General features: G+C 41.0%; 5 protein-coding genes across 11 annotated transcripts in view; 1 reads left to right on the top strand and 4 right to left on the bottom strand.

Annotated features, from left to right (window-relative positions):
- LOC118879725 (uncharacterized) overlaps positions 1–6,587 on the top strand; it is an 18,540-nt gene extending 11,953 nt beyond the window's left edge. The window contains exons 9-12 of the mRNA XM_070998997.1: positions 109–1,774; positions 1,930–2,637; positions 2,690–3,679; positions 5,456–6,587. The gene's annotated coding sequence lies outside the window, so the exon portion shown is untranslated. The remainder of the gene's footprint in view (positions 1–108; positions 1,775–1,929; positions 2,638–2,689; positions 3,680–5,455) is intronic.
- Positions 566–6,559, bottom strand: LOC118879721 (ARL14 effector protein-like). 2 transcript variants are annotated; one of them, XR_010655162.2, is made up of 4 exons: positions 6,361–6,559; positions 5,956–6,205; positions 1,582–5,902; positions 566–857 (listed from the first exon to the last, which is right to left on the bottom strand). XR_010655162.2 is itself a non-coding variant. In XM_036822626.3 (2 exons), the coding sequence occupies exons 1-2, from the start codon at positions 6,557–6,559 to the stop codon at positions 6,042–6,044; spliced, it is 363 nt and encodes a 120-aa protein (XP_036678521.3). In that variant the 3' UTR covers positions 5,913–6,041. The 2 variants fall into 2 exon arrangements, 1 of the variants encoding a protein (XP_036678521.3); XM_036822626.3 differs by lacking the exons at positions 566–857; positions 1,582–5,902 and having other exon boundaries at positions 5,913–6,205.
- LOC136117632 (ARL14 effector protein-like) lies at positions 566–11,906 on the bottom strand. 3 transcript variants are annotated; one of them, XM_070998998.1, is made up of 5 exons: positions 11,708–11,906; positions 11,303–11,552; positions 6,930–11,249; positions 1,582–5,902; positions 566–857 (listed from the first exon to the last, which is right to left on the bottom strand). In XM_070998998.1, exons 1-2 carry the CDS (start codon positions 11,904–11,906, stop codon positions 11,389–11,391), a joined length of 363 nt encoding a protein of 120 aa, XP_070855099.1. In that variant the 3' UTR covers positions 566–857; positions 1,582–5,902; positions 6,930–11,249; positions 11,303–11,388. The 3 variants fall into 3 exon arrangements, with proteins under 3 accessions (XP_070855099.1, XP_070855100.1, XP_065724677.1); XM_070998999.1 differs by having other exon boundaries at positions 1,742–5,902; XM_065868605.2 differs by lacking the exons at positions 566–857; positions 1,582–5,902 and adding an exon at positions 5,981–6,205.
- Positions 566–17,223, bottom strand: LOC118879723 (ARL14 effector protein-like). 4 transcript variants are annotated; one of them, XR_011605607.1, is made up of 5 exons: positions 17,025–17,223; positions 16,621–16,869; positions 6,930–11,249; positions 1,582–5,902; positions 566–857 (listed from the first exon to the last, which is right to left on the bottom strand). XR_011605607.1 is itself a non-coding variant. In XM_065868604.1 (2 exons), exons 1-2 carry the CDS (start codon positions 17,221–17,223, stop codon positions 16,706–16,708), a joined length of 363 nt encoding a protein of 120 aa, XP_065724676.1. In that variant the 3' UTR covers positions 16,578–16,705. The 4 variants fall into 4 exon arrangements, 1 of the variants encoding a protein (XP_065724676.1); XR_011605609.1 differs by lacking the exons at positions 566–857; positions 1,582–5,902; positions 6,930–11,249 and adding exons at positions 15,974–16,158; positions 16,418–16,567; XR_011605608.1 differs by lacking the exons at positions 566–857; positions 1,582–5,902; positions 6,930–11,249 and adding an exon at positions 15,974–16,567.
- Positions 633–1,211, bottom strand: LOC136117633 (ARL14 effector protein-like). Its single transcript, XM_065868606.2, has 2 exons — positions 1,013–1,211; positions 633–857 (listed from the first exon to the last, which is right to left on the bottom strand). The coding sequence occupies exons 1-2, from the start codon at positions 1,209–1,211 to the stop codon at positions 694–696; spliced, it is 363 nt and encodes a 120-aa protein (XP_065724678.1). The 3' UTR covers positions 633–693.

Below are 17,223 nucleotides of genomic sequence, written 5' to 3'. Positions count from 1 at the left end.
TTATAAAATGTTTGGATGACTTAGTAATACATGGCCGATTACTCTGAGATTGGACCCTTCACTTAGCTTTGTAATAGTGACAGAAAGCTCTTCTCCTGTCCTCAATAGATGACTTCCAGCGGAGTAGGCGACGTCAACATACCCAGCTGGGCATCCTCAGACAAATTTATAGCAGTTTAACAGAACAGCAAGTTACAGTGTCCAAGAAGTAAATAAATGCGAATTTGACAAATGCAATTAATTAAATACAATCGAATTACAGATACCAACGATTTGCAAAATAGAATAAACACCGCAAAATGTTATACTTATTTAAAAAAATTTGGTCGGTTGTCCGAGTGACCTCGACAACTCAGTCAAAAACAAGAATGAACGCTATAGTCGACGGCCTCGAATATTACATACCCGTTACTCAACTAAAGGAAGTGGAAGGGAGAAGGAGATATGCAGCATTTCGGCTGTTTCCGAGATTAAACACTTTGTTTGCCAAAACCCATCTTTCTAGCTTTTATAGTTCCCGAGATCTCGGCGCTCATACGAACGGTCAGGCATAACCTATAAAAAATTGAAGTTTTCTTATTTAATTAGATATAACCGGATATACATACATAAATATAACAGAGTTATACAAGTTGGTTGTTTTGTTCGATTCATTCAATTGTGTAGCTTAAGCCTATAGAATAATTCATTACTTTATTTTGGAATATATTTATTATGCATAGATAAGTCTTTTCCATCATAGGTAATGCCCTCGTAGAAGAACTTTCGATTTGAGCGGCATTGAGGACCACATCTGGTAGAGCCACAACTACGGCACTCATACCAACAACCTTCACATTCTTTATTTAAGCAGTCGCCTGAAAATAAACATATTTTATTTTAAATGTCAACTGTTTCAGGGGTGCCACAAAAATGAACTCCAGAGCTTGGTGATCAAAATAAAAAACTTCCTCCAATTCAGCGCTTTTCGATTTATGTGACACCCTTGAAAGTATGTTTTTAATTTTCTCACAAATATCTAGACCGTTGATGCGGATATTTCCGTATTCATCATACGCGCTATTTTTTCCGAAGCATTGCCCTTTCTTCTTCCCATTTCTTTTATTTTTGTCTGAATCTATTCCTTCATTTGCGTTATAAACGCCTATTCTCCTTTGTCTCTGTCGCAGGTTGCGACCTATAGAATAGTCGGGATTAATATATGAACTCATTACTTTCTGAGAATTTCTAATAAAATAATATGACCGCGTATTTATTATTGAAATATACCGTGTCCGTTATGCTCCCACTACTGGAGTAGTTTGGTATTATTCACTTAGAAGATGCCAGTACTTGATGTATCCAGATATGAATTTAACGTGATCTGTTCCCGCTCTGTTGTACACTTGTTGTTTGTTAACATCGCATTATTATTTAATCAATGTACCGCTATTTTTATTTTTATAAAAATGAATCATGATATGCTATTTGAATGAATATAAAAAAGACGATGTTGTTTTGTGATGTTTTGTTGATATTTTTGAGTTGGTCAAGTTAAATCCACGCTTCATATAATATATTTATAAAATAGCAATACGATACCTGGTTACCCAAGTTAGCTCAGAACCTTCAGAGTTTCTGGCGCTGTTATAAGCGTTGTTTGCGATTCCCGTAGTCGGATAACCGACAATCAAATAGCCCAACGAGTATTTTAAAAATAATATTGGAAGCTGAATAAGAAAATGGATATTTCTTAATCTACCTAGTGCAGGCTCCACTTGGTAAAATAAATGAGGTAAAAATGCTTTTAAAGCACTAAATCGACTTTTCATCATCATTAACAAAAATTTGATCGATATACGATACGATATTTTAAAAAATATTCGACAACTTTAAATTATATGCAGAGCCTACAAACGTTCCACTTTATGTATTATCATGTTAAAAAAGGTACCGCACATTTTGGTAAACTGGCGCTTATAGCCTCTTCTCACAGAAACCCATCCACCATCTGCCGTCGTTCAGGGTCGCTCAGGATCCTAAGCCCAATTTCCACTACGCCGAAATTTTGGAATTTTTAATTTAGAAATGTTTCTTGAAGTCCGCATAAACCAGGACCGGCGCGCTCGTCAAGGCCAGCTTCAGGTCATCCACACTTTGGCGCTGGGGCTTGGTGGCGCTGGGGCTTGAGGAAATCTTGGTGTTTCCAGCCTTCCCGCTGCATCCGCTTGATTAGACAATATGGCTGCGACAATATTGCGCTCGTCAAGGCCAGCTTCAGGTCATCCACTTCCTGTGTGTCGCTGGGGCTTAAGGAAAACTTGGTGTTTCCAGCCTTCCCGCTGCATCCACCTGATTAGACAACATGGCTGCGACTTTTCTAATAACTGGCGATCATCATCGTTCCTCCCCCACCATATTTCATGGCCTCTTCCAAAATTTGGCCATTGGACACATGAGGGGACACATTTAAGGTAATCTCAGAGCGAACCGGGATTAATCCTCAAATGGCCAGATCGCCCGCCAGAATCATACCGCTGCTGCAACGAGCAGCAGAACGACGAAATGTGCTTTGGAGATAGGATGGGACTCAACACGGCACTTATACCATGCTGCAGCCCGATCGGCGCCTAACGCGTGGCTTACGCATGACGTGAAGTATAGCAGATGTGATCGCGATGCTCCTATACTTTGTTTTTCCTTCTTTCAGATCACAACCGGATGTCCTTGGCGTGATACACTCCCAGACTGCGGCCTTGGAGGTCTTCCAGCAAATATGCGTTGCTGCCGACGGACTTGACCACCCTGGCTTTTATTAACTTGTGAGCAAACTTGGCGTTAAAGGATTTGCTGAAATCACTCATCACGAAGATGCGGCGGAAGACTTATTGGCCTGACTTGGCGAGCAGCATACGGGCTTGCTCATCACGGCTCATCTCGTATGGCCCCTCCAGTTGCTGTTGCCCCTTGGCGTGGTCCTTGGTCTGCTTTCCGGCAATTTCATGGTCGACCAGGGACCTGAGTCGTCTGGTTAGCTTGTAACTGGAACCGTTGAGGAACATGTGATGGCCGAACATGTGACGGCGCTTCTCCTCTGGCTGAGTGAACGATGTATCGGATGGTCACCTCAATCTCCGGCAGATGTGCACCCCATTCCCGGTGATTTTCGTCCAAGAAACGGCATTGCTCTGTGGTGAATATACTGAAGTCTTTATGTGCTGTATACCGAAGCCCTGAATCATCTCCTCAAACGCCTTGGATACGAACTGTTTGCCGTTGTCCGAATGTATCGTCTCAGGCACCCTGAACTTGTAAAATATCTGGTTTACCAGGAAATTCACTACGTTCGTCGCCGTCGCCTCCTTCATCGCCTTTAAGAAGGTGTACTTTTAGAAATGGTCCACCACGATGAATATCCAGGCGTGTCCAATCTTGGACCTCGGATACTTGCCCAGAAAATCGATGTAGAGTTTCTGGAATGGCCTTTCCGTTTCTACTCTTCGTCCGATTCCGACCTGCATCCTGAAGTTTGGCGCTTTGGACTCCTTGCACACCTCGCAACCCCGGACGTATTCACGCACCTGGATAGGCATTCCTGGCCAATAGAACTGACGTCGCAGGGTCTCCAAGGACTTCGTCATTTCAACATGGCCAGCATTGGGGTCCGAATGCGTCAGGTGTAGCGCTTGTAGTGAATATCGTAAGTTGGGAGGCGCCATCTATGAATCAGATAGAGAACTATGGTGGGGTGCATGCAAAAAGGGGGAGGAGAGCAACAGACCTTAATGTCAACCTGCTTTGTGGCATCTCCCAGAATCGCTATGGGGTTACCGGCAGAATTATGGCGGCATAATCGGTCTTTCCAATTTTGACCGTCTCACAGTCAAGAAGTGTTTCCTTAAAGTGTCTTGTTAAGTCTTAAATTATAAAATAACGAGAGCAAAAGTTCGGCTTGCAGCCACAAAGATTAGTTCAGCGCTAAGTCCAATTGCGCGAGTGGAGATATCGAAGAATATTCCAGTTGTATTTATTAGGGAAGGAAGCGTTTCCGACCCCATAAAGTATATATATTCTTTATCAGCATCACTTGAAGAGTCCATCTAGCCATGTCCGTTTGTCCGTTTCTACGTAAACTAGTCTCTCAGTTTTAAAGCTATCGGGCTGAAACTTTCCCAAAAGTCTTATTTCTTTTGCAGGTAGTATATAAGTCGGAACCAGCCGGATCGGACAACTATATCTTATAGCACCCATACGAATAAACGGAACAAACATTTTTTTTTTAATTTCTTTGGGGTTTTTTAACATATAAACTCCTACGCTTGGAAATAACATTTTTTAATTAGGTCTGAATTTCGAATTTAATTTTATCAAAATCGGACGACTAAATCAAATATCTGCAATAGGAACGATCGGAAAATTGGTGGGAAAATGATATGAAACAAATTATAGCTTCAGTGTTTTTTTTTGTATTTTATACCCGTTACTCGTAGAGTAAAAGGTTATACTAAATTCGTCGGAAAGTATGTAACGGGCAGAAGGAAGCGTTTCCGACCCCATAAAGTATATATATTCTTGATCAGTATCACTAGCCGAGTCGATCTAGCCATGTCCGTACGTCTGTCTGTCCGTCCGGATGAACGCTGAGATCTCAGGAACTATAAGATCTATGCTATTGAGATTTGTAGTACAGATTCCTGAGCTTCTTACGCAGCGCAAGTTTGTTTCAGCAGCGTGCCACGCCCACTCTAACGCCCACAAACCGCCCAAAACTGTGACTCCTACAGTTTTGATGCTAGAATAAAAATTTTATCTGGAATGTATTGTTGTCATCAACACCTATCGATTGACCCAAAAAAAGTTTGCCCCGCCCACAAACTTCAAAGAATCGTAAATATGAACGTGAATATCTAGGAAACTATCAAAGATAGAGAATTGAGACCTCAGATTTGGATTTCGTAGCCTTGTACGCAGCGCACGTTTGTTGACGCCCACAATTTTTATGCTAGAATAAAAATTTTAACTGAAATGTATTGGTCGCGTCAATACCTATCGATTGATAAAAAAAAAATTTGCCACGCTTACTCTAACGCCCATAACGCTTAAATCTGTCTACCCCCGGTAGGTGGCGCATTTTAATCTCGCTTTGCTGCTTGCATATCTTTATTTCCCTTTGGTCCCTTTTCGTGAGTAACGGGTATCTGATAGTCGAGGTACTTGACTATAGCGATCTTCCTCGTTAAATTTAATAATTGTAACTGCGTGGGTATCCTTTCCTTTCTTGTTAATTTTTTGCTTCTTGTATACAAATGTATATTAAAGCCCCTATAAATTCGTTTAAATTATTTATTTTAAATATATTTCGGGTCCATTATAAAATGTTTGGATGACTTAGTAATACATGGCCGATTACTCTGAGATTGGACCCTTCATTTAGCTTTGTAATAGTGACAGAAAGCTCTTCTCCTGTCCTCAATAGATGACTTCCAGCGGAGTAGGCGACGTCAACATACCCAGCTGGGCATCCTCAGACAAATTTATAGCAGTTTAACAGAACAGCAAGTTACAGTGTCCAAGAAGTAAATAAATGCGAATTTGACAAATGCAATTAATTAAATACAATCGAATTACAGATACCAACGATTTGCAAAATAGAATAAACACCGCAAAATGTTATACTTATTTAAAAAAATTTGGTCGGTTGTCCGAGTGACCTCGACAACTCAGTCAAAAACAAGAATGAACGCTATAGTCGACGGCCTCGAATATTACATACCCGTTACTCAACTAAAGGAAGTGGAAGGGAGAAGAAGATATGCAGCATTTCGGCTGTTTCCGAGATTAAACACTTTGTTTGCCAAAACCCATCTTTCTAGCTTTTATAGTTCCCGAGATCTCGGCGCTCATACGAACGGTCAGGCAGAACCTATAAAAAATTGAAGTTTTCTTATTTAATTAGATATAACCGGATATACATACATAAATATACACAGAGTTATACAAGTTGGTTGTTTTGTTCGATTCATTCAATTGTGTAGCTTAAGCCTATAGAATAATTCATTACTTTATTTTGGAATATATTTATTATGCATAGATAAGTCTTTTCCATCATAGGTAATGCCTTCGTAGAAGAACTTTCGATTTGAGCGGCATTGAGGACCACATCTGGTAGAGCCACAACTACGGCACTCATACCAACAACCTTCACATTCTTTATTTAAGCAGTCGCCTGAAAATAAACATATTTTATTTTAAATGTCAACTGTTTCAGGGGTGCCACAAAAATGAACTCCAGAGCTTGGTGATCAAAATAAAAAACTTCCTCCAATTCAGCGCTTTTCGATTTATGTGACACCCTTGAAAGTATGTTTTTAATTTTCTCACAAATATCTAGACCGTTGATGCGGATATTTCCGTATTCATCATACGCGCTATTTTTTCCGAAGCATTGCCCTTTCTTCTTCCCTTTTCTTTTATTTTTGTCTGAATCTATTCCTTCATTTGCGTTATAAACGCCTATTCTCCTTTGTCTCTGTCGCAGGTTGCGACCTATAGAATAGTCGGGATCAATATATGAACTCATTACTTTCTGAGAATTTCTAATAAAATAATATGACCGCGTATTTATTATTGAAATATACCGTGTCCGTTATGCTCCCACTACTGGAGTAGTTTGGTATTATTCACTTAGAAGATGCCAGTACTTGATGTATCCAGATATGAATTTAACGTGATCTGTTCCCGCTCTGTTGTACACTTGTTGTTAGTTAACATCGCATTATTATTTAATCAATGTACCGCTATTTTTATTTTTATAAAAATGAATCATGATATGCTATTTGAATGAATATAAAAAAGACGATGTTGTTTTGTGATGTTTTGTTGATATTTTTGAGTTGGTCAAGTTAAATCCACGCTTCATATAATATATTTATAAAATAGCAATACGATACCTGGTTACCCAAGTTAGCTCAGAACCTTCAGAGTTTCTGGCGCTGTTATAAGCGTTGTTTGCGATTCCCGTAGTCGGATAACCGACAATCAAATAGCCCAACGAGTATTTTAAAAATAATATTGGAAGCTGAATAAGAAAATGGATATTTCTTAATCTACCTAGTGCAGGCTCTACTTGGTAAAATAAATGAGGTAAAAATGCTTTTAAAGCACTAAATCGACTTTTCATCATCATTAACAAAAATATGATCGATATACGATACGATATTTTAAAAAATATTCGACAACTTTAAATTATATGCAGAGCCTACAAACGTTCCACTTTATGTATTATCATGTTAAAAAAGGTACCGCACATTTTGGTAAACTGGCGCTTATAGCCTCTTCTCACAGAAACCCATCCACCATCTGCCGTCGTTCAGGGTCGCTCAGGATCCTAAGCCCAATTTCCACTACGCCGAAATTTTGGAATTTTTAATTTAGAAATGTTTCTTGAAGTCCGCATAAACCAGGACCGGCGCGCTCGTCAAGGCCAGCTTCAGGTCATCCACACTTTGGCGCTGGGGCTTGGTGGCGCTGGGGCTTGAGGAAATCTTGGTGTTTCCAGCCTTCCCGCTGCATCCGCTTGATTAGACAATATGGCTGCGACAATATTGCGCTCGTCAAGGCCAGCTTCAGGTCATCCACTTCCTGTGTGGCGCTGGGGCTTAAGGAAAACTTGGTGTTTCCAGCCTTCCCGCTGCATCCACCTGATTAGACAACATGGCTGCGACTTTTCTAATAACTGGCGATCATCATCGTTCCTCCCCCACCATATTTCATGGCCTCTCCCAAAATTTGGCCATTGGACACATGAGGGGACACATTTAAGGTAATCTCAGAGCGAACCGGGATTAATCCTCAAATGGCCAGATCGCCCGCCAGAATCATACCGCTGCTGCAACGAGCAGCAAAACGACGAAATGTGCTTTGGAGATAGGATGGGACTCAACACGGCACTTATACCATGCTGCAGCCCGATCGGCGCCTAACGCGTGGCTTACGCATGACGTGAAGTATAGCAGATGTGATCGCGATGCTCCTATACTTTGTTTTTCCTTCTTTCAGATCACAACCGGATGTCCTTGGCGTGATACACTCCCAGACTGCGGCCTTGGAGGTCTTCCAGCAAATATGCGTTGCTGCCGACGGACTTGACCACCCTGGCTTTTATTAACTTGTGAGCAAACTTGGCGTTAAAGGATTTGCTGAAATCACTCATCACGAAGATGCGGCGGAAGACTTATTGGCCTGACTTGGCGAGCAGCATACGGGCTTGCTCATCACGGCTCATCTCGTATGGCCCCTCCAGTTGCTTTTGCCCCTTGGCGTGGTCCTTGGTCTGCTTTCCGGCAATTTCATGGTCGACCAGGGACCTGAGTCGTCGGTTAGCTTGTAACTGGAACCGTTGAGGAACATGTGATGGCCGAACATGTGACGGCGCTTCTCCTCTGGCTGAGTGAACGATGTATCGGATGGTCACCTCAATCTCCGGCAGATGTGCACCCCATTCCCGGTGATTTTCGTCCAAGAAACGGCATTGCTCTGTGGTGAATATACTGAAGTCTTTATGTGCTGTATACCGAAGCCCTGAATCATCTCCTCAAACGCCTTGGATACGAACTGTTTGCCGTTGTCCGAATGTATCGTCTCAGGCACCCTGAACTTGTAAAATATCTGGTTTACCAGGAAATTCACTACGTTCGTCGCCGTCGCCTCCTTCATCGCCTTTAAGAAGGTGTACTTTTAGAAATGGTCCACCACGATGAATATCCAGGCGTGTCCACTCTTGGACCTCGGATACTTGCCCAGAAAATCGATGTAGAGTTTCTGGAATGGCCTTTCCGTTTCTACTCTTCGTCCGATTCCGACCTGCATCCTGAAGTTTGGCGCTTTGGACTCCTTGCACACCTCGCAACCCCGGACGTATTCACGCACCTGGATAGGCATTCCTGGCCAATAGAACTGACGTCGCAGGGTCTCCAAGGACTTCGTCATTTCAACATGGCCAGCATTGGGGTCCGAATGCGTCAGGTGTAGCGCTTGTAGTGAATATCGTAAGTTGGGAGGCGCCATCTATGAATCAGATAGAGAACTATGGTGGGGTGCATGCAAAAAGGGGGAGGAGAGCAACAGACCTTAATGTCAACCTGCTTTGTGGCATCTCCCAGAATCGCTATGGGGTTACCGGCAGAATTATGGCGGCATAATCGGTCTTTCCAATTTTGACCGTCTCACAGTCAAGAAGTGTTTCCTTAAAGTGTCTTGTTAAGTCTTAAATTATAAAATAACGAGAGCAAAAGTTCGGCTTGCAGCCACAAAGATTAGTTCAGCGCTAAGTCCAATTGCGCGAGTGGAGATATCGAAGAATATTCCAGTTGTATTTATTAGGGAAGGAAGCGTTTCCGACCCCATAAAGTATATATATTCTTTATCAGCATCACTTGAAGAGTCGATCTAGCCATGTCCGTTTGTCCGTTTCTACGTAAACTAGTCTCTCAGTTTTAAAGCTATCGGGCTGAAACTTTCCCAAAAGTCTTATTTCTTTTGCAGGTAGTATATAAGTCGGAACCAGCCGGATCGGACAACTATATCTTATAGCACCCATACGAATAAACGGAACAAACATTTTTTTTTTAATTTCTTTGGGGTTTTTTAACATATAAACTCCTACGCTTGGAAATAACATTTTTTAATTAGGTCTGAATTTCGAATTTAATTTTATCAAAATCGGACGACTAAATCAAATATCTGCCATAGGAACGATCGGAAAATTGGTGGGAAAATGATATGAAACAAATTATAGCTTCAGTGTTTTTTTTTGTATTTTATACCCGTTACTCGTAGAGTAAAAGGTTATACTAAATTCGTCGGAAAGTATGTAACGGGCAGAAGGAAGCGTTTCCGACCCCATAAAGTATATATATTCTTGATCAGTATCACTAGCCGAGTCGATCTAGCCATGTTCGTACGTCTGTCTGTCCGTCCGGATGAACGCTGAGATCTCAGGAACTATAAGATCTATGCTATTGAGATTTGTAGTACAGATTCCTGAGCTTCTTACGCAGCGCAAGTTTGTTTCAGCAGCGTGCCACGCCCACTCTAACGCCCACAAACCGCCCAAAACTGTGACTCCTACAGTTTTGATGCTAGAATAAAAATTTTATCTGGAATGTATTGTTGTCATCAACACCTATCGATTGACCCAAAAAAAGTTTGCCACGCCCACAAACTTCAAAGAATCGTAAATATGAACGTGAATATCTAGGAAACTATCAAAGATAGAGAATTGAGACCTCAGATTTGGATTTCGTATCCTTGTACGCAGCGCACGTTTGTTGGCGCCCACAATTTTTATGCTAGAATAAAAATTTTAACTGAAATGTATTGGTCGCGTCAATACCTATCGATTGATAAAAAAAAAATTTGCCACGCTTACTCTAACGCCCATAACGCTTAAATCTGTCTACCCCCGGTAGGTGGCGCATTTTAATCTCGCTTTGCTGCTTGCATATCTTTATTTCCCTTTGGTCCCTTTTCGTGAGTAACGGGTATCTGATAGTCGAGGTACTTGACTATAGCGATCTTCCTCGTTAAATTTAATAATTGTAACTGCGTGGGTATCCTTTCCTTTCTTGTTAATTTTTTGCTTCTTGTATACAAATGTATATTAAAGCCCCTATAAATTCGTTTAAATTATTTATTTTAAATATATTTCGGGTCCATTATAAAATGTTTGGATGACTTAGTAATACATGGCCGATTACTCTGAGATTGGACCCTTCATTTAGCTTTGTAATAGTGACAGAAAGCTCTTCTCCTGTCCTCAATAGATGACTTCCAGCGGAGTAGGCGACGTCAACATACCCAGCTGGGCATCCTCAGACAAATTTATAGCAGTTTAACAGAACAGCAAGTTACAGTGTCCAAGAAGTAAATAAATGCGAATTTGACAAATGCAATTAATTAAATACAATCGAATTACAGATACCAACGATTTGCAAAATAGAATAAACACCGCAAAATGTTATACTTATTTAAAAAAATTTGGTCGGTTGTCCGAGTGACCTCGACAACTCAGTCAAAAACAAGAATGAACGCTATAGTCGACGGCCTCGAATATTACATACCCGTTACTCAACTAAAGGAAGTGGAAGGGAGAAGGAGATATGCAGCATTTCGGCTGTTTCCGAGATTAAACACTTTGTTTGCCAAAACCCATCTTTCTAGCTTTTATAGTTCCCGAGATCTCGGCGCTCATACGAACGGTCAGGCAGAACCTATAAAAAATTGAAGTTTTCTTATTTAATTAGATATAACCGGATATTCATACATAAATATACACAGAGTTATACAAGTTGGTTGTTTTGTTCGATTCATTCAATTGTGTAGCTTAAGCCTATAGAATAATTCATTACTTTATTTTGGAATATATTTATTATGCATAGATAAGTCTTTTCCATCATAGGTAATGCCCTCGTAGAAGAACTTTCGATTTGAGCGGCATTGAGGACCACATCTGGTAGAGCCACAACTACGGCACTCATACCAACAACCTTCACATTCTTTATTTAAGCAGTCGCCTGAAAATAAACATATTTTATTTTAAATGTCAACTGTTTCAGGGGTGCCACAAAAATGAACTCCAGAGCTTGGTGATCAAAATAAAAAACTTCCTCCAATTCAGCGCTTTTCGATTTATGTGACACCCTTGAAAGTATGTTTTTAATTTTCTCACAAATATCTAGACCGTTGATGCGGATATTTCCGTATTCATCATACGCGCTATTTTTTCCGAAGCATTGCCCTTTCTTCTTCCCTTTTCTTTTATTTTTGTCTGAATCTATTCCTTCATTTGCGTTATAAACGCCTATTCTCCTTTGTCTCTGTCGCAGGTTGCGACCTATAGAATAGTCGGGATCAATATATGAACTCATTACTTTCTGAGAATTTCTAATAAAATAATATGACCGCGTATTTATTATTGAAATATACCGTGTCCGTTATGCTCCCACTACTGGAGTAGTTTGGTATTATTCACTTAGAAGATGCCAGTACTTGATGTATCCAGATATGAATTTAACGTGATCTGTTCCCGCTCTGTTGTACACTTGTTGTTAGTTAACATCGCATTATTATTTAATCAATGTACCGCTATTTCTATTTTTATAAAAATGAATCATGATATGCTATTTGAATGAATATAAAAAAGACGATGTTGTTTTGTGATGTTTTGTTGATATTTTTGAGTTGGTCAAGTTAAATCCACGCTTCATATAATATATTTATAAAATAGCAATACGATACCTGGTTACCCAAGTTAGCTCAGAACCTTCAGAGTTTCTGGCGCTGTTATAAGCGTTGTTTGCGATTCCCGTAGTCGGATAACCGACAATCAAATAGCCCAACGAGTATTTTAAAAATAATATTGGAAGCTGAATAAGAAAATGGATATTTCTTAATCTACCTAGTGCAGGCTCTACTTGGTAAAATAAATGAGGTAAAAATGCTTTTAAAGCACTAAATCGACTTTTCATCATCATTAACAAAAATATGATCGATATACGATACGATATTTTAAAAAATATTCGACAACTTTAAATTATATGCAGAGCCTACAAACGTTCCACTTTATGTATTATCATGTTAAAAAAGGTACCGCACATTTTGGTAAACTGGCGCTTATAGCCTCTTCTCACAGAAACCCATCCACCATCTGCCGTCGTTCAGGGTCGCTCAGGATCCTAAGCCCAATTTCCACTACGCCGAAATTTTGGAATTTTTAATTTAGAAATGTTTCTTGAAGTCCGCATAAACCAGGACCGGCGCGCTCGTCAAGGCCAGCTTCAGGTCATCCACACTTTGGCGCTGGGGCTTGGTGGCGCTGGGGCTTGAGGAAATCTTGGTGTTTCCAGCCTTCCCGCTGCATCCGCTTGATTAGACAATATGGCTGCGACAATATTGCGCTCGTCAAGGCCAGCTTCAGGTCATCCACTTCCTGTGTGTCGCTGGGGCTTAAGGAAAACTTGGTGTTTCCAGCCTTCCCGCTGCATCCACCTGATTAGACAACATGGCTGCGACTTTTCTAATAACTGGCGATCATCATCGTTCCTCCCCCACCATATTTCATGGCCTCTTCCAAAATTTGGCCATTGGACACATGAGGGGACACATTTAAGGTAATCTCAGAGCGAACCGGGATTAATCCTCAAATGGCCAGATCGCCCGCCAGAATCATACCGCTGCTGCAACGAGCAGCAGAACGACGAAATGTGCTTTGGAGATAGGATGGGACTCAACACGGCACTTATACCATGCTGCAGCCCGATCGGCGCCTAACGCGTGGCTTACGCATGACGTGAAGTATAGCAGATGTGATCGCGATGCTCCTATACTTTGTTTTTCCTTCTTTCAGATCACAACCGGATGTCCTTGGCGTGATACACTCCCAGACTGCGGCCTTGGAGGTCTTCCAGCAAATATGCGTTGCTGCCGACGGACTTGACCACCCTGGCTTTTATTAACTTTATGAGCAAACTTGGCGTTAAAGGATTTGCTGAAATCACTCATCACGAAGATGCGGCGGAAGACTTATTGGCCTGACTTGGCGAGCAGCATACGGGCTTGCTCATCACGGCTCATCTCGTATGGCCCCTCCAGTTGCTTTTGCCCCTTGGCGTGGTCCTTGGTCTGCTTTCCGGCAATTTCATGGTCGACCAGGGACCTGAGTCGTCTGGTTAGCTTGTAACTGGAACCGTTGAGGAACATGTGATGGCCGAACATGAGACGGCGCTTCTCCTCTGGCTGAGTGAACGATGTATCGGATGGTCACCTCAATCTCCGGCAGATGTGCACCCCATTCCCGGTGATTTTCGTCCAAGAAACGGCATTGCTCTGTGGTGAATATACTGAAGTCTTTATGTGCTGTATACCGAAGCCCTGAATCATCTCCTCAAACGCCTTGGATACGAACTGTTTGCCGTTGTCCGAATGTATCGTCTCAGGCACCCTGAACTTGTAAAATATCTGGTTTACCAGGAAATTCACTACGTTCGTCGCCGTCGCCTCCTTCATCGCCTTTAAGAAGGTGTACTTTTAGAAATGGTCCACCACGATGAATATCCAGGCGTGTCCACTCTTGGACCTCGGATACTTGCCCAGAAAATCGATGTAGAGTTTCTGGAATGGCCTTTCCGTTTCTACTCTTCGTCCGATTCCGACCTGCATCCTGAAGTTTGGCGCTTTGAACTCCTTGCACACCTCGCAACCCCGGACGTATTCACGCACCTGGATAGGCATTCCTGGCCAATAGAACTGACGTCGCAGGGTCTCCAAGGACTTCGTCATTTCAACATGGCCAGCATTGGGGTCCGAATGCGTCAGGTGTAGCGCTTGTAGTGAATATCGTAAGTTGGGAGGCGCCATCTATGAATCAGATAGAGAACTATGGTGGGGTGCATGCAAAAAGGGGGAGGAGAGCAACAGACCTTAATGTCAACCTGCTTTGTGGCATCTCCCAGAATCGCTATGGGGTTACCGGCAGAATTATGGCGGCATAATCGGTCTTTCCAATTTTGACCGTCTCACAGTCAAGAAGTGTTTCCTTAAAGTGTCTTGTTAAGTCTTAAATTATAAAATAACGAGAGCAAAAGTTCGGCTTGCAGCCACAAAGATTAGTTCAGCGCTAAGTCCAATTGCGCGAGTGGAGATATCGAAGAATATTCCAGTTGTATTTATTAGGGAAGGAAGCGTTTCCGACCCCATAAAGTATATATATTCTTTATCAGCATCACTTGAAGAGTCGATCTAGCCATGTCCGTTTGTCCGTTTCTACGTAAACTAGTCTCTCAAAAGTCTTATTTCTTTTGCAGGTAGTATATAAGTCGGAACCAGCCGGGTCGGACAACTATATCTTATAGCACCCATACGAATAAACGGAACAAACATTTTTTTTTAAATTTCTTTGGGGTTTTTTAACATATAAACTCCTACGCTTGGAAATAACATTTTTTAATTAGGTCTGAATTTCGAATTTAATTTTATCAAAATCGGACGACTATATCATATATCTGCCATAGGAACGATCGGAAAATTGGTGGGAAAATGATATGAAACAAATTATAGCTTCAGTGTTTTTTTTTGTATTTTATACCCGTTACTCGTAGAGTAAACGGTTATACTAAATTCGTCGGAAAGTATGTAACAGGCAGAAGGAAGCGTTTCCGACCCCATAAAGTATATATATTCTTGATCAGTATCACTAGCCGAGTCGATCTAGCCATGTCCGTACGTCTGTCTGTCCGTCCGGATGAACGCTGAGATCTCAGGAACTATAAGATCTATGCTATTGAGATTTGTAGTACAGATTCCTGAGCTTCTTACGCAGCGCAAGTTTGTTTCAGCAGCGTGCCACGCCCACTCTAACGCCCACAAACCGCCCAAAACTGTGACTCCTACAGTTTTGATGCTAGAATAAAAATTTTATCTGGAATGTATTGTTGTCATCAACACCTATCGATTGACCCAAAAAAAGTTTGCCACGCCCACAAACTTCAAAGAATCGTAAATATGAACGTGAATATCTAGGAAACTATCAAAGATAGAGAATTGAGACCTCAGATTTGGATTTCGTAGCCTTGTACGCAGCGCACGTTTGTTGACGCCCACAATTTTTATGCTAGAATAAAAATTTTAACTGAAATGTATTGGTCGCGTCAATACCTATCGATTGATAAAAAAAAAATTTGCCACGCTTACTCTAACGCCCATAACGCTTAAATCTGTCTACCCCCGGTAGGTGGCGCATTTTAATCTCGCTTTGCTGCTTGCATATCTTTATTTCCCTTTGGTCCCTTTTCGTGAGTAACGGGTATCTGATAGTCGAGGTACTTGACTATAGCGATCTTCCTCGTTAAATTTAATAATTGTAACTGCGTGGGTATCCTTTCCTTTCTTGTTAATTTTTTGCTTCTTGTATACAAATGTATATTAAAGCCCCTATAAATTCGTTTAAATTATTTATTTTAAATATATTTCGGGTCCATTATAAAATGTTTGGATGACTTAGTAATACATGGCCGATTACTCTGAGATTGGACCCTTCATTTAGCTTTGTAATAGTGACAGAAAGCTCTTCTCCTGTCCTCAATAGATGACTTCCAGCGGAGTAGGCGACGTCAACATACCCAGCTGGGCATCCTCAGACAAATTTATAGCAGTTTAACAGAACAGCAAGTTACAGTGTCCAAGAAGTAAATAAATGCGAATTTGACAAATGCAATTAATTAAATACAATCGAATTACAGATACCAACGATTTGCAAAATAGAATAAACACCGCAAAATGTTATACTTATTTAAAAAAATTTGGTCGGTTGTCCGAGTGACCTCGACAACTCAGTCAAAAACAAGAATGAACGCTATAGTCGACGGCCTCGAATATTACATACCCGTTACTCAACTAAAGGAAGTGGAAGGGAGAAGGAGATATGCAGCATTTCGGCTGTTTCCGAGATTAAACACTTTGTTTGCCAAAACCCATCTTTCTAGCTTTTATAGTTCCTGAGATCTCGGCGCTCATACGAACGGTCAGGCAGAACCTATAAAAAATTGAAGTTTTCTTATTTAATTAGATATAACCGGATATACATACATAAATATAACAGAGTTATACAAGTTGGTTGTTTTGTTCGATTCATTCAATTGTGTAGCTTAAGCCTATAGAATAATTCATTACTTTATTTTGGAATATATTTATTATGCATAGATAAGTCTTTTCCATCATAGGTAATGCCCTCGTAGAAGAACTTTCGATTTGAGCGGCATTGAGGACCACATCTGGTAGAGCCACAACTACGGCACTCATACCAACAACCTTCACATTCTTTATTTAAGCAGTCGCCTGAAAATAAACATATTTTATTTTAAATGTCAACTGTTTCAGGGGTGCCACAAAAATGAACTCCAGAGCTTGGTGATCAAAATAAAAAACTTCCTCCAATTCAGCGCTTTTCGATTTATGTGACACCCTTGAAAGTATGTTTTTAATTTTCTCACAAATATCTAGACCGTTGATGCGGATATTTCCGTATTCATCATACGCGCTATTTTTTCCGAAGCATTGCCCTTTCTTCTTCCCATTTCTTTTATTTTTGTCTGAATCTATTCCTTCATTTGCGTTATAAACGCCTATTCTCCTTTGTCTCTGTCGCAGGTTGCGACCTATAGAATAGTCGGGATTAATATATGAACTCAT

The sequence above is a fragment of the Drosophila suzukii genome, unplaced genomic scaffold (genome assembly GCF_043229965.1).
Source record: "Drosophila suzukii unplaced genomic scaffold, CBGP_Dsuzu_IsoJpt1.0 scf_20, whole genome shotgun sequence".
NCBI lineage: Eukaryota > Metazoa > Arthropoda > Insecta > Diptera > Drosophilidae > Drosophila > Drosophila suzukii.
Note: the sequence above shows the minus strand (reverse complement) of the source record. Positions and strands in the feature narration are given on the sequence as shown.